Here is a 15,217-nt window from a genome sequence, read left to right on the forward strand (position 1 = left end):
GGATGCTGGCACAATGGTGCCTTTACCGTGCTACAGTACACAGACTTCATTGCTAGTTCATCCATCCAGAGCTTATAGAGAAAAATCTTTGACCTACTGTGTTTTCTACATCATCTATCACCACATCCTACCATTTACAATGTGATATGTTCAGCAGAATTATTTTTGGATGTGTGTGTTTTGTATTGTAAAAGAAAATGATCTTATGTATTATAATAATATTAATGTTATAATTTAACATTGGAGTATTGCATTGGGTTAGACTTATTAAAATAACTTAATATGAAAATAAATAAATAAACAAGCAAATAAAGGTAACTATGATGAGATCCATATACCTGAATGCAACATGCACCACAGCATGATTCAATTATGTCAATTGCACCATTACTGTTTAATTCTAAGTTATTTTATTGTTAGCTGCTATTGTGTTTATTGTCACTTAGTTATTTTATCATGTGGTGATTATTCAGGGCTCATCTTTTTATGTAACAATGTGCTTGTTGATTGTCACCATTATTGTGGATTGTGTGTGAATGCTAAACATTCTTGTCTGGTTCAAAAGCATTTATTATAATCTGTTCTAGCAAAGCCCCCCCCCCCCCCCCCCCAGCAAAATCACATTTCTATGCAGCTCCTCGTCTTACATGCTAAATCTATCAGCTCAGACTGATGCTGTCATTTATAATGGAAATACAGCCGCGAAAAAAATGAAACAACCGCTTTATTTTAATTTTTTTTAATTTACTTTTTATGTGTTAAAGTAAAATTATCGTTTTTGTTTCATTCTGTCAACTACGACAACATGTTTACCAAATTCCTAATAAAAAATAATGTTTTATTTGTAGAAAACTAACAAAAACATCCAATGTTTTCAGATTGTTAATACTCTAAAGCAGTGGTTCTTAAACTTTTTCAGCGTGGGGCCCCCCTTGTGTACAGTGCATTCTTTCGGGGCCCCCCTAAAGAAAATTTATGACAAAAACAGTTTTAAAATGTAATATTTTAATTAAACAAAACATATTAAATTATACCTAGTAGTGCTGTTGGTTAGTTGGCTGGTTAATTTTTTAGGTTTAATTACACAGAATTCATGATAAATTAATGTATTTTATAAAATGTCATAAAACTGGGCCCCGGCCCCCAGTTTGAGAACCACTGCTCTAAAGAAAACAATTTAATATTGATTCAGACACAATGCTAATGTTTTTCCATGTATTAATTAAAATTAAAAAGTAAATATTTGATGGAATAACCCTGATTTTTGTTCACATCTTTCATGTGTCTTGTCATGAAAGTCTTTTTACATTGCTCAGTCTTTTACATTGCTAATGGGTGACTTTATTGTCACTCCTGAGGTTGGCTTTGTTGATATTCAACACAAACTGGATTGAAATGGTCACAATACATGCAGAAATGATGATCATTTTTCCATGGCTGTGTGTACTGTATGTGGATCAAGTGTATGCAACCCTAAAGCCGTATGCAATTAAATTCTGCTATGGTCAAGAAAGCAATAATGTCTAGACGAAGCTATCTTATGGTGGGTTTATCTTTTATTGACCTTGTCAAGCCAACAGCTGACAGAGATTGATTTCAGCTTGTTTTTCCTTGGAAATGGGATCCTTGTGGGGCATCACGGGAATAGTTCAGCTCCCTGATCAATGCTGTGGGTACTAGTGTAGTCAACGAGCATCAGGCTGACATCGTGTATCATGGGGTCTTTGGAGTGTCCTTACCTCATCGCCACAGCCTTTGGGAGTCTGACACAGTTTGAATGCATGACTGGGGGGCGGCACAGTGGGTAGCACTGTTGCCTCACAGCAAGAAGGTTCCCGGTTCGAGCCCCGGTTAGGGCAGGTGGCCTTTCTGTGTGGAGTTTCTGCATGTTCTCCCTGTGTCAGGTACTCCGGTTTCCTCCCACAGGCCGAAAACACGCAAGTTAGGCAAATTGGAGATAACCAATTGTCCCTCTCCCAACTAGTGTATGAATCAACTTGTCTGAATAAAACTTGTCTATGGATTACCTGGTTCTCACCATGAATATAGCCGTAGATGCTGGAATGGCGTTAAGAAATAAAGGAAGAATGCATGACTGTTGCGTAACAATACATCTTAGTTCTAGAACTGTTTGTAGATTTTACCACCCAAAAATAGATATTCCTAAATTCCTCAATGTAGCTCTACATTGAGCCTTTTAGCTTTAAAGTATGCTTAAATGCTAAAATGTTGGTTAATGCTGCCATCTATAGGAAATTTATGTCAAATCAATATTAGTCTGCTTTTGCTTTGGTATGTTATTATTATTATTTTTTTTATTTAATCTATTTGAAAGCATGACTTTGCATAGTGAGTTCTTGGGATGTGAAAATCTTTATTGTTATTGTTAATTAGCTTGCTAACTGAATGCTATGGTCCTTGAATAAATTAGCAATGAATACTGTAAAAACACTTTTTAACTTTGATTTTGTGAATGATATATAATACTGAATTCACACATGATGATGAATTTATTAAATGATTGACAAAGAGCACTTTCATCACCTGTAATGCAAAAAAATATTATTGATTTAAATTTTGCATTTAAGCATAATGTTTTCCATAGTAGTAAATTATTCATTACTTACAAGAAACTTGCTGTGTAACTATTTCACATAGATATGTTCTGAATGAGTGCTTGTTTTATAGAATTATTTATACACTTATAAGCACTAACAATTACTTTTAAAGGTGATATAGAATGATTGAACGGGGTATTTATTCTTGTTCTGTGATGTGACATGTAGACAAAAATGTTTTTGTTTGGGTCTGTAATGCCTTAGAAGCTTCCTAAAAACCTCTCTTAGATAGCTCTATTAGGGTGGGGGATTTTAAACAAGTGGTTTTGCACCTATTTGGATCCCCCTACTGGTTTAATTTGCAATCTCATTACTGATTGGCTGACTTTTCTGCCACTTAAAAAAATGTAGCCAATTATTTTAAAGTGGAGGGGCAGTTAGATGCCTGTGATGTCATAAGCATCAGTTTTTCAGATTGGGCTGTTTTCTGGCTGACATTTCCAAAAGAGGAATTTCTATGAGACTGAGATGTTTAGCATGTTTAGCACTTTTTGTATGTTCGTGAATGTGGGTAGACTACTATTATTCAACAAAGACCAGGTAAAAATGGTTTTTCATTCTCTGTCCCCTTTAACAGATGACAGAGACAAATGAAGAAATTGTTTATTCGTTCAATGTAAAGAGCAATATTTATATTATAAACACTGAAATTAGCATACTATTGGGTGCATTTTTGGAAAAAGATGCCATAACTTCTGGCCTAAAACCAGGGGCGTCATGCACCAATTTTTTTTAAGGGGGCACAGTGTCAACAGCTCACAGAAATTTGTGCATACACAGACATCAAACGAAATATTATAGAGCTTTCAGTCTTTTCCATGGCACTTACATTTCTAACAATCTGAAAACCCCTGCTTTCATGCAAAAACCTCCAAATTAAAAGTGATGACTAACTTTCATATCAAATACTATTTAATCGGAATAATGACACATTTGCATCATATTCACATCTGAAACGGCATGTTTTATTTAAGTCTTAATGGCTTGTTTAATTGTGTCATTAATGCATTTTGCACAACAACTACATTATCATATAAAATTAATGTAATTTTAAATCCATAAAGTATATAAACAACGAAAATGACATAAGCTATAGATTGATTTTAATGTTCAATAATGATTTTAAAAAATATGTTTAGATAAAATTATTAGAGGAACGGATTTTTGCATTAAATTTTACCTCATGTGAGCATGTGAGATTCCGCGCCCGCGTGAACTTTGGCGAACTTTGGCGTTGTGCCAAGAAGATGAATCTCTGCTAATATAACGTTGAGACGGTCACATTTAAAACCATACATTTTCTACACAGAGAAGGTTAACTGCACATTACCGTACTGGGGTTTGGAAATGTTGTGAGCGTTTCTAACACGTTTTAATTCCTCAGATAGCCAAATGCAGCAGCAAGCCAGCAACAGCAGAGAGCTCGTGAGCGCGCCCAGACACTGATGATGTCTGCGACTGCGCTCTGACTGCAGCGCCAGCTGCCGCCAGAATAAAAGTAATGTAACATGATCAAAACACTATCAAAACGGCGAAAATCTCCGAAAAGTGACAAGGATGCAGCACAGAATGTATAATATTGTGCATATTAACAGATTAAAAGTCAAATAACAGATTAATAGACGCTTATTTGATTTTGAGGTTGGATGCAAAATCCATTGGCTCAAAAAAACCAAGGGGGCAGGTGCCCCCTCAGTTTGAATGGGCATGACGCCTCTGCCTAAAACACTATGGTTATGACTCGTAGTTCCTCCTACCAACCACGAGGTGGTGCCTTTGAACATTGTTGAACCTTTTGTGTTTAAAGGGATAGTTCACCAAAAAATGAAAATTCTGTCATCATTTACTCACTCTTGTGTTGTTACAAACCTGTATACATTTTTTTATTCTGATGAACACAAAGGAAGATGTTTTAAGAAATGTTTGTAACTAAACCGTTCGTGGATCCCATTTACTTATTTTTTCCTACTATGGAAGTCAATGGGGTACACGAACGGTTTAGAAACATTCCTTAAAATATCTTCCTTTGTGTGATCAGAACAATGAAATTTGTATGGGTTTGTAACAACACGAGAGTAAAAAAATGATGTCAGAATTTTCATGTTTGGATGAACTATCCCTTTAACGGATTGTATATCTACACTCTAAAATGATAAAAAAATGATCTAAAAAAATAAGTAAGCAATTTACATACTGTTTGTTTTGACTTATGTTGTTGCATACAGTATAGCACCAAAGGATAATTAACAGTATAAGAATTGCTTACTTATTTTTTTAACGCAACAGGTTTCCTCCGTTTTTTTAAGTAAAGTCAACTTATCATTTTTTATCTTTCTTTGTATACATTTTCTTTAAAATTACTAGCTTATCAAGCCTGTATTTAGGCACATTTATTGTATCTTGTATAACTATTTGTTTCCTTCAATATTGCTTTGAATGGTTTAAATTCATTATGGCTTAAGGCAATGTATAATTGTTGTACTATATGCAATGTAATTATATAATTAACAGTATGAGAATTCCTTACTTATTTTTTTAACGCAACAGGTTTCCTAATTTTTTTAATTGAAAAAGAGTGAATGCCACTGGAGACGATACTAAAAAATAATATTCCTAATCTTGGCTAAGTAGATGGCAATTCGGTTTGACTTTTTTTGTGTATTGCTGTCTAAAAAGTCAGGACATTATTCCTGTGGCCAGTTGCATAAACCTTTAAAGTTAGTCATGGATTTTTTTCTGACTGATCATAATTGTTTTAAGTATGTTACATAGTAAGGTAGATTGGTCTAATTTAAATCCAAATAATAATACTGATTAGCCCTAAATAATTATTAACGTCACTGCTATGTTTATGCAACCGGCCACAGATCTAATAAAAACAAATAACCTTCAAAACAATTATTGGTACAGCTTCATCCTTTTCCCCATGGGTACAACTGTACAAACACTTCAGTACCACCAGATGTCAGCATTTCATTGACAATTCAATGAACCTCGCACAATGCACAGAGACAGATCGTCCTTACGGTTTTGGCTTTCTTATCAATTACTTTAATACCAAGATCTTTATAATATGGGTAAATAATTTTACACAAGACTTTTCAAACTGTACAGTACACAAAAATAAAAAAGTGTTTAATGCGTCACATCTCAAATTAGTGTCACATAGTTTATTTAGACCTATCGTTCTGTAACACCTAAATCGCAATCTGTGCGTTTCATTAACTCGACTTTCCAACTTTGCAGGTCGACCTATATACATTTATTTACAATATTGTCTATGTCTGTAGAAACAGTTCGTCATCTTAATATAGTGAGAACAGGAAGAAAACATTATGTCATCCAAATATAACTTTTTTTCATATCAAAGAAGGATACAATACACAATATAGCTGATTTAATTGTGAAAACAACACAAATGGGGATTTGTTTTAGATACGTGTTTTGAAACCAAGCAGCTGATTACGGTGGACTCAGTGGACAACATGAGAAAAACACTGCAGCCCAGAAATAGCCAATTATACACCCATAGATCATTATGTTGTCGTTCGTTTGGCTCATATAACAAACAGGTGAAAGAAAGAAATGTTACATTTCCTGTCATAAACGTAGCTACTCATAAAGATCATTATTTGACTTCAATCAAAGACAGACAGATAGGCATAGAAATAATATTGATATTTCATCAAATGGGAAGTATAGTTTGTATAGTGTGTTTGTTTGACATACTTAAAGTTATTAAGGCTAGACTATGTTGGATTTATAATTATACTAGACACTTTAATTAAAAAATAAATAAATAGAAGATTAACAGGGATATGATGGACTATCTGTACTGAATGGTCTACACAATCATTGTTCGAGCGATTTGATCAGATGTTATGGGAAAAACATATCATTGTCTATGAGGTGCCTGTGATTTATGGGCGGTGCACCATTTATTTATTGAATCGATTGTGGTCCTCGCAATTTACTGAGGCATAAATTGGTTGACAAATATAGTGCCTCAATTAAATCATGCTATCTGTGACCGTCTGATCTGAAGTCAATAAAATGTATGCTCATCTTACACACGTTTAATACTCTAGACAGTCGCAGTGTTATTATAGACACATTTAATAGATCTGGCTGGGTCTGCAGAATGTTAAACAGGTATACTAATTGATGTTTTATTTATTTATTTATTTATATGATAGTTTTTACATTTTCCTCTGACAATAATATTATTATATGAGCTCCAGTTTAAATACTATAAACTCGCGTAATAACATGTCATTTAAGATTTGTTTGTTCAAGAAGTGGTCGTGGCAAACAGCTTGCAGAAGAGGTCGCACGTGCACCTCCATCAAACCGAGCAAAAGCTTCCCAGTCTCGCTTGTCTCACTTCTATGGAAATGAATTTTGGGTAGTCTGCCTCGCGCGCCGCCGCCGTTCGTAAACTGAATGGGATATAAATTCAGATCGCGGAGGCAAAGCGCAACACGTGATGTTCTAACAATCTTTCTTGTTTTTATTGTGTAATCCACTGTCTTCTCGTTTAGATAATAACCTGTCAGCAGTAACCTTGTTTTAAATGAACACCCTCTCCTGATAATCAGACCTGCAAATGGCCTAGAAAGTTGTGACAATTTAAATATTGGCTGTTTTGGCCATTTCTGCAAAGGTCTGTGGTGTACACGCAGACTACTTAAAGACTACGCTGTTATATTTTCAAGTCATTCAAAGTATTAATATCTTTTTCCGCACCCACCAATATGTTCCTATTTGATAATAGCCTACCAAATCTTTACCAATGCACTGGATACATGCACTGAATGTGCTGTTGCTTATTTCAGACATAACGTTATCTGGACAGAACGGGATGGCTAGTATTACTTCAAATAATTGGACTAGTCATCTACATTTGTAGTGCTTTTGATGATAATAGCAGTTCCTGAAATGATGGATAGATGCAACGGTCTACCGACGTCAGACTTCTTGGTGACTCCCAACGCAACTTTTATATTTATGAGTAACTGAGGTCCTGCGACTTAATATTCACCATCTAGCACAACTCAGAAGTGAATTAGAGGCGAGAGAAAGTTTCAAGCAGCTATGTCACCTGATTTGGATTGAAAGAACTTAGAAAAAAAGTATTTCTCCCCACCCCCACAGAGAGGAAGACCGCCCACACCACAGACAGTCGGCCCGAGACCCCTTATACACTTAAAAGAGGTGGCACTCTCAGAGCAGCATTCATTCAGCACTGTCTGAGTAAGAAGATTACTTTTGCGCAGCTCGTCCCAATACTCGTTCTCTCTTTAAACATGATAAGGATGCTAAAGCGTCACCAGCTCGACATGGGAATGATTTTGTTACTCTTGTGGCTCTGCTGTTTCATTGAAGACCACAAAGTGCAAGGTAAGTGCACTTTTATCTCTTTTTTTCGTATGCTTGTTTCGTTATAATTATTTAGAATATTTTTGTCAGGGATATGCAAGAATAAATAAAAGTCTTTCAAATGAAGTGAGTTGCTTTGTTAGTGGGCAACTGTAAAGTTTTGTTCTGTCTGAGTGTCTTCGAGACAGGTGCGTCCTCACACGTACCTTCATGTTAATCGTTTATTTTAAAGAAAAGGACATTCGGAAATGGTTACCATAAAATACTTATCATTTTCAGGTAACATTTTAATACGTGTCCAAATTAAATGACTATGCGAGGGTTGTCAAAGTAGGCAGCAGACATAAGAGATCAATTTCAATGTCTACATGAGAGCACCATTAAATTGAGTCGCTTCTGTATTCGTTTCTCTAGTTGCCATGATAATAATGCCTAAAAATGTTTAATTACAATATGATTGTATTCATGTTAGTCGTGTCTAGCATCAAGAAGAACAATGCGTCTTTTATTTATAAATATAAATTTGGCACAAAATCTAAATAAAAGTAAACCTGCATGTAGTTAAATGAGCCAGACATTCGTCTGTATTTTTCTTAAGAGTAGCTAGTGAAATTAGACACTACCTTCCAACCTCGTCTGGCTTTTATAAATTCAAGTCAGCAGACATAATGGAAAAAAATATGTAGCATTTTCATGCATTTGTAATTGCGAGGACACAGCAGTGCAAATCGTTATTAACCGGCGTGATTATTATTTATTTTTTAAACAAAGTTTGATGAGGATTGCGTGACTGTATGATTTAATTGGATTGTCTGGCGCGTGGCTTCACCGGCGCGAATCTCCAATGGCATAAATAAATACGACCGATTCCCCTTAGAGTTGACCCGACGGTAAATTACACAGCTTGTCTGTGTATCTAAACTATATTATGAACAGTGATGAAATGCGTTTCTGTGCCGATCCCGTAAGTCTGGTGAAACGTGGTGGTGGTGAGCGCAGACAGTTGGCACGGGGCGCTTGAAGAGTCTGGAGTCTAGACTACCATGCACATTGTTTAAATAGGTATGAGTCTGTCAGTCTGGCACTTACTTTGAGACAGTACCTCTCTGCACGGCCAAAATATAATCGACGGGAGCAAAATCATATCCCGAGCGGAACGCGATCCCTTGAGTTGTCTGGGTGAAGGCATGCAAGTGTAAAACAGTCGCATTACGTTGGGAAAAAATCAGACAAAATACAGCGGGGGAGGGGGAGCGCGAGAGCTCCGGCTAATACAGGCTGCACGTGTTGTGTCTGGGTCACTGGCTTCAGACACTTTAATACGACAGGCATTTTTCCCTTTATGTTTACAGCTGGTAACTGCTGGCTACAGCAAGGCAAGAACGGGAGATGTCAGGTGCTCTACATGCCAGGCATGAGTCGAGAGGAATGTTGCCGAAGTGGGAGGCTCGGCACATCTTGGACTGAGGAAGATGTGCCCAACAGCACATTATTCAGGTGGATGATCTTCAATGGCGGTGCTCCAAACTGCATACCTTGTAAAGGTAGAATCCCATGCGTGTCTCTTCTGCAACAAGTGAAGAACATATACATATAATTTATTACATATATTCGTATTATTTTGAATACAAATTAACAATGAATACAAATGAACCATTATTGGGTTTTTGAAATATAATTTCCTTATCCGACTCTTTTCAATATTAGAGACATGCGATAATGTTGACTGTGGCCCTGGGAAGAGATGTAAAATGAACAGGAGGAGTAAGCCACGCTGCGTCTGTGCCCCAGACTGCTCCAATATCACCTGGAAGGGGCCAGTGTGCGGCTCTGACGGAAAAACATACAGAGATGAATGTGCCCTTTTAAAATCCAAATGCAAAGGGCACCCTGACCTGGAGGTGCAGTATCAAGGCAAATGCAAAAGTAGGTTGTACACGCCTTTCGAAGCAAAAGCAAAATCGTATAAAGTTCGAGAATACATTTCAGCAGTTGTGCATGCAGTATGAAATATGTTACATATTGTTTTACCACATTATTGAAAGAAATATTCTAGGTCATTGGTCGTGCTGAACGTGGATAAACAGCGATGTAAAACAGCTCTCTCCTTTTCGTCCTCGCAGAGACATGCCGCGATGTCCTGTGTCCTGGTAGTTCTACTTGTGTGGTGGACCAGACCAACAATGCATACTGCGTGACATGCAACCGTATCTGCCCAGAGGTTATGTCTCCTGAGCAGTACCTTTGTGGCAACGATGGGATTGTATATGCCAGCGCGTGCCATTTAAGGAGAGCCACGTGCTTGCTTGGTAGATCCATTGGCGTGGCATACGAAGGGAAATGCATCAGTAAGTGTCTAGAGAAATGATCTATATTTTTAGACATTAGTTTGCTGGGCAAATACATTCTGTTCCTTTACAGTCTCTCGTGACGGTCCTGTTGTGATTATTATTTGCGAAGGAAAGCCATCGTTGTTTCCTGATGTTGGCAGCATTGTCCCGTCTTTTATAACAAACTAAGCATATCTAGCCCACGGCTCTTTGTGCAAGATCTACCTCCCAGGCTCTGGACAACAACGAGCGCATTTATGCACGTCCACGTTGATTTTTTGGATCAGCTAAGTTTCTTGTCTTCTGTTTTCTTTTAGAGGCCAAGTCATGTGATGACATCCATTGTAGCGCCGGGAAGAAATGCCTGTGGGATGCCAAGATGGGTCGTGGGCGCTGTGCGGTTTGCGTGGAGTCGTGCCCGGAAAGTCGCTCGGAGGAGGCGGTGTGTGCCAGCGACAACACCACATATCCGAGCGAGTGTGCCATGAAGCAGGCCGCTTGCTCTTTGGGGGTTCTCCTGGAGGTTAAGCATTCAGGATCTTGCAACTGTAAGTAACACATATTAAAGACAATCCAGTGCTGCCCCAGCAACCTCCCCCCAAACCCTCCACCCCTCCAAATAACGCCTCTTCATTACCTTCCTGCTGCTAAGATTTAAGCTACAGAAAGGACTAAAGATTGGAAGTTCTTTGCATGTCCTCTTTGGCTGGCTTCATTAATTTTGCATTTTCTTGGGAAAAATTACGGCAAGAAAATGTTGATCCCACAAAATCCAATGAAGATCAACGAAAACCATGTCGAAATCCGTTTCAAGAACTCTCTCTAGGAGTCCTTTTATACTAATTTCTTCATTTAACTAACAAGAAAATTATGTGCAGACTAACTTTTGCAGTTAGTGAAAGACATCGCTCACACTCATAGCGACCTGTTGAGGTTGCTATAACTTTCAGTTCGTTTTCCCCTTTGTTGTAGTGTAAATGTAGAGACTTATATAATCATATATCAGCTTGTCGATTTCATTGTCACATAGCTATATTCATGGTTATCATGTAAGTGTTTTATGAATTCTGTTTTTTGTTTGATTTGATCTGCTTTTGGCTGTAATCAATAATTTCAAATGCACTATGACATAAATAGCTCTGCCAATCTTTCCGAGGGTTTGAAAGGCTTTTTCTTACACTCACATAAGGTGATTGTAACATTGGTGCCATTGTTTCGAATTTGAAGAGAACTTGTAGACTACCTATTTTGACAGATGGTTCACTAGCTTTGAAAAACGGATTAATGAAGCTGGCTGAGCCATAAATATTACAGCAACAAAGAGGAAACCGTTGAGTTACATTCCGATTTGTGCTAGCAAACAAATCTAAGGATCAATGTGAATAAAACCTATTTTTACCTTAATGTTATTGTGCCTTAAGGTATGTACATAATATTCATGGGACCAACTTTATGATCACCTCATGGTTCGAACGACTACAGCATTTTGCAGTTTGCAGGACAAAAATCTGTTGTTTGTAGAGCAATGCTTTCTTGATTCTTCTCTGCTGTTAGATAGCTAACAATAGCAAGGTGAATTTGTGTGTGCAGTTTTGCTGTGATTGTGTTGTGTCTTAAAAATTGTTTATTTGTTTGTGAGGGACTGCATATTTGTTTCATTGCTTTACCCGTGTCAGTTTTTTTTCAATGTAAACTATTATGTAGAAAAAAAAAAAAAATATATATATATAAATATATATATATACCTCAGAACTGTGCCATTGACCATGTAGCTACGGTCGGCCGGTGCGCAGGCTGTTGCCCTGCCCAGTTACAACTGTGCATTCAAAATAATGGATTTGACACGAAACCAGAAAAAAAAGAACCAGTCGTGGAATGCAAGAGCACTTTTTTGTCTCTATGATTTCACAGACCTGAGCCTTTAAAGCCTCTGATCTGGCTTATTTATGTGAATCTTGTTGCATAATTTTTGGTCAGCTGCCAAATAGTCAAACACACAAGCTCTATGGCTTTCTCAGAGACATTGGCGTAAAGACAATAACTCACATAAGTTATGCGCTGTTGTGGTCTATATTCATACAACAGCTACCATGTATTCTCCCATATAGCCATTACTGAAGACCAGGAGGATGATGACGATGAAGAAGACCAGGACTACATGGCTTATGTCCATTTATCACCAGTACTGGATGGATAAAGCGCCATCATCCGGTGGAACAGACCTAGGGCAAGGAATCATGTCCACACTGTACATATGTGTATGCTAATTTATTTTTCAGAGGGAAAAAAAAGAGGTATACATGTAGTTCAGTCTGCTTGATGTTTATTTATACAGTGTTTTGTTTTATAATTTATGCATTTACGGTGTCTGGCTTACTGTCTGTCATGTTGATTTATTTTTTCCCTTTTTTTTTTCTTTTTTATTATGACCGAGAAATATATTTGTCCAAAGAGAAGCAGTGTTATTTATTGTGAGGTAATATGCTACCATGTTGTAAAGTGTGAGTCATCTGCAAGCTGTAAATTGCATTTCCCTGAGCTGTATAAATGCTTATCAATGTCAATTCTGTATCACAGATGTTTATTTCACACATACTTGCATGTTAGCTTGTGTTTATTTATTGGAAAAAAATGGAAACACATAGGAAAAATGTCACTCTTTAATGTACATGTATATTTCTGGTTTTGTTTACAGTTTATTGTAACTGACCAAAGGGATTTTAAAGTTTTGTGGTATTGTGCAGCAGGTTAAAGTAAAAAATGAGCCATTTCTCATATAGGAAACCCCTGACAATTTACTTTACTATGAGCAACAGCAGTAAGAGCTCAAGATTTTTTTGCGAAAGAGGTGAAATTCCCAGTGGGTGATACTTTGAGAAACATGTGCCATTAAGCTTTTTTGTGTTGTTTTTGCCAATATTCTGCTCCATATTGCTCTTGCAGAGCTAACAAAAGGAAAAGAGAAGAGAACCGAGTATCAATATATAAAGCATTCACTTTTTCACTGTTTTCACTTTGTCAAAATGCATTTTTATTTTTTAGACATCTCAAGATAAAAATAAAATTCAGTTATAAATATATAGTTTTGTATTTTTATGTAAATGTCATATGTATATACAAAGTTTGATGGTATTTGTACAGATATTAAGAGTGAACTCAATAAAAAAATAATGCTGATCAATTGGTCACTGTTGTTTTGACTTCATTTAAGAATTGAGGGCCACGTCCTCTATCAACCAAGGATTTACAATAACAAAATCGTTATAACTAGTAGGAAAGAACACTGAAAAAAATGATTCATTCAATTTACTCAATTTTATTAAGGTAAGTGGTTGCAATCAATTTATTTAAGCTACATTTAAACAAAAGTTTTTTATTTTATTATATTTAACTAATCTTTTTTTTAAATGTAGCCTTAATAAATTGATTGCAATCACTTACCTTAAAAAAATTGAGGAAATTGAATGAATCTTTTTTTTCCAGTGAAAACACAGTTGTGTCCCATATAATGCAACAAGTGGTCCTTCAAATATCAATGTATATGCTGTCCTTGACTCCTTTAACATATAAAAGTTATAGTCTTGTTATATATTACGACAAAATGCCTAGCAGTTTTGGCTTTATTTATGTAAAATGTTCCTGTAAGTACTAAGCTTTAAAATTTGCAGCTCAATCTCAAAGATAATCATTTGATCGCCATCCTGCTGAAAGGCAAACTCAAATGATCAATTTAGTTGATTACTAATATTTTCTTGCACCACCTTCCATATTCTGTTATCAAATAGCAGTCCCCTTACTTCACTGTGCATGGTGCTTTTTAAAATCCAGGAAGTATTAAACCTTACACAACACTGAATTTTTGCTAAACGGCTCTACCCTGACCTCATCTGACCAAACACACAATCTCACATCACAAATGGCTCCCCGTTATGCTATTATTAACATTCCCGTTCTGTGTTTGAACTAGTCTGTAGCTGCTTTAAAATGATCACTGGAGTTTCTGTGGCTTCTATCCTTCAGGCACTGACTATTGTAGCTGACCTAGTGCCTATTGGGACATCCATACACCTTATGTGCATTTTTTCAGTGTATGTAGATAAGTGCCATTGAAAAGGCCAATTAAATGCCAACTCTGTCAAAAGTGAGATAATGATATTAACCGCCATGTTTCATCAAAAACTTTGACAACAAATCTGCTTATTCTCACCATTGGGACATCCAGAACAGTTTGTTTTGCACAATTCATTATGCTCATTTACAAGAAAACATGTCACTTAGAGGCTTTTGCATCTGAGCTATTATAAAGCTTTCATGAAGTAAACTTTCACTTTCAACAGAAATTCTGCAACGAATGCAACAAAAATCAAAATTATGTTCATATTGACGTTCAGCGCTTACATAAAATCATGAAGCAAAATTGAGTTGAAGTAAAATGACTGTGTAGTAAGAAAAAATGACAAGGTGAAACGGGCACTGCTTTTCTAATTCACCTTCATTGCGAGCAGGCAGGTGGTTTGCTCATCTCATCTCCGTTCATCCCTAGAGAAGCATGGGAGTAAACATATCTAGCCGCATTCAGTCTTTTGAAGCTTGACATTTACCTCATCCTCCCATTTGAGAAACATTAACAACACTAAACTGTCTACAAGAGGGTTCGGATAGTGGAAAAACTAACCACCTGACAAGAAGATTTACATTCTAAGGAAATGGAGAGATTGGAGCATTTTCGAGCACATCAGTACCACACAATTACTTCAGTAATCATAAATAGTTACATAATCAATATATGATAGATAGATAGATAGATAGATAGATAGATAGATAGATAGATAGATAGATAGATAGATAGATAGATAGATAGATAGATAGATAGATAGATAGATAGATAAC

The 15,217-nt window shown here is 36.5% G+C and overlaps 1 protein-coding gene across 1 annotated transcript; it reads left to right on the plus strand.

Annotated features, from left to right (window-relative positions):
• Positions 1–7,812: 7,812 nt before the first annotated feature.
• fsta (follistatin a) lies at positions 7,813–13,508 on the plus strand. Its single transcript, XM_065266991.2, has 6 exons — positions 7,813–8,018; positions 9,350–9,541; positions 9,705–9,923; positions 10,121–10,345; positions 10,645–10,875; positions 12,436–13,508. Exons 1-6 carry the CDS (start codon positions 7,925–7,927, stop codon positions 12,522–12,524), a joined length of 1,050 nt encoding a protein of 349 aa, XP_065123063.2. The 5' UTR covers positions 7,813–7,924; the 3' UTR covers positions 12,525–13,508.
• Positions 13,509–15,217: the final 1,709 nt, after the last annotated feature.

Source organism: Paramisgurnus dabryanus, chromosome 5 (genome assembly GCF_030506205.2).
Source record: "Paramisgurnus dabryanus chromosome 5, PD_genome_1.1, whole genome shotgun sequence".
In the NCBI taxonomy this organism is placed as follows: Eukaryota; Metazoa; Chordata; class Actinopteri; order Cypriniformes; family Cobitidae; genus Paramisgurnus; species Paramisgurnus dabryanus.

Bases quoted from the DNA above. Each gene is read 5' to 3' on its own strand.
- fsta (XM_065266991.2), top strand. From the start codon at position 7,925: ATGATAAGGATGCTAAAGCGTCACCAGCTCGACATGGGAATGATTTTG. The intron at 9,542-9,704 runs GTAGAATCCCAT...TTTCAATATTAG, and splicing joins AAACTGCATACCTTGTAAAG to AGACATGCGATAATGTTGAC. The intron at 10,346-10,644 runs GTAAGTGTCTAG...GTTTTCTTTTAG, and splicing joins ATACGAAGGGAAATGCATCA to AGGCCAAGTCATGTGATGAC.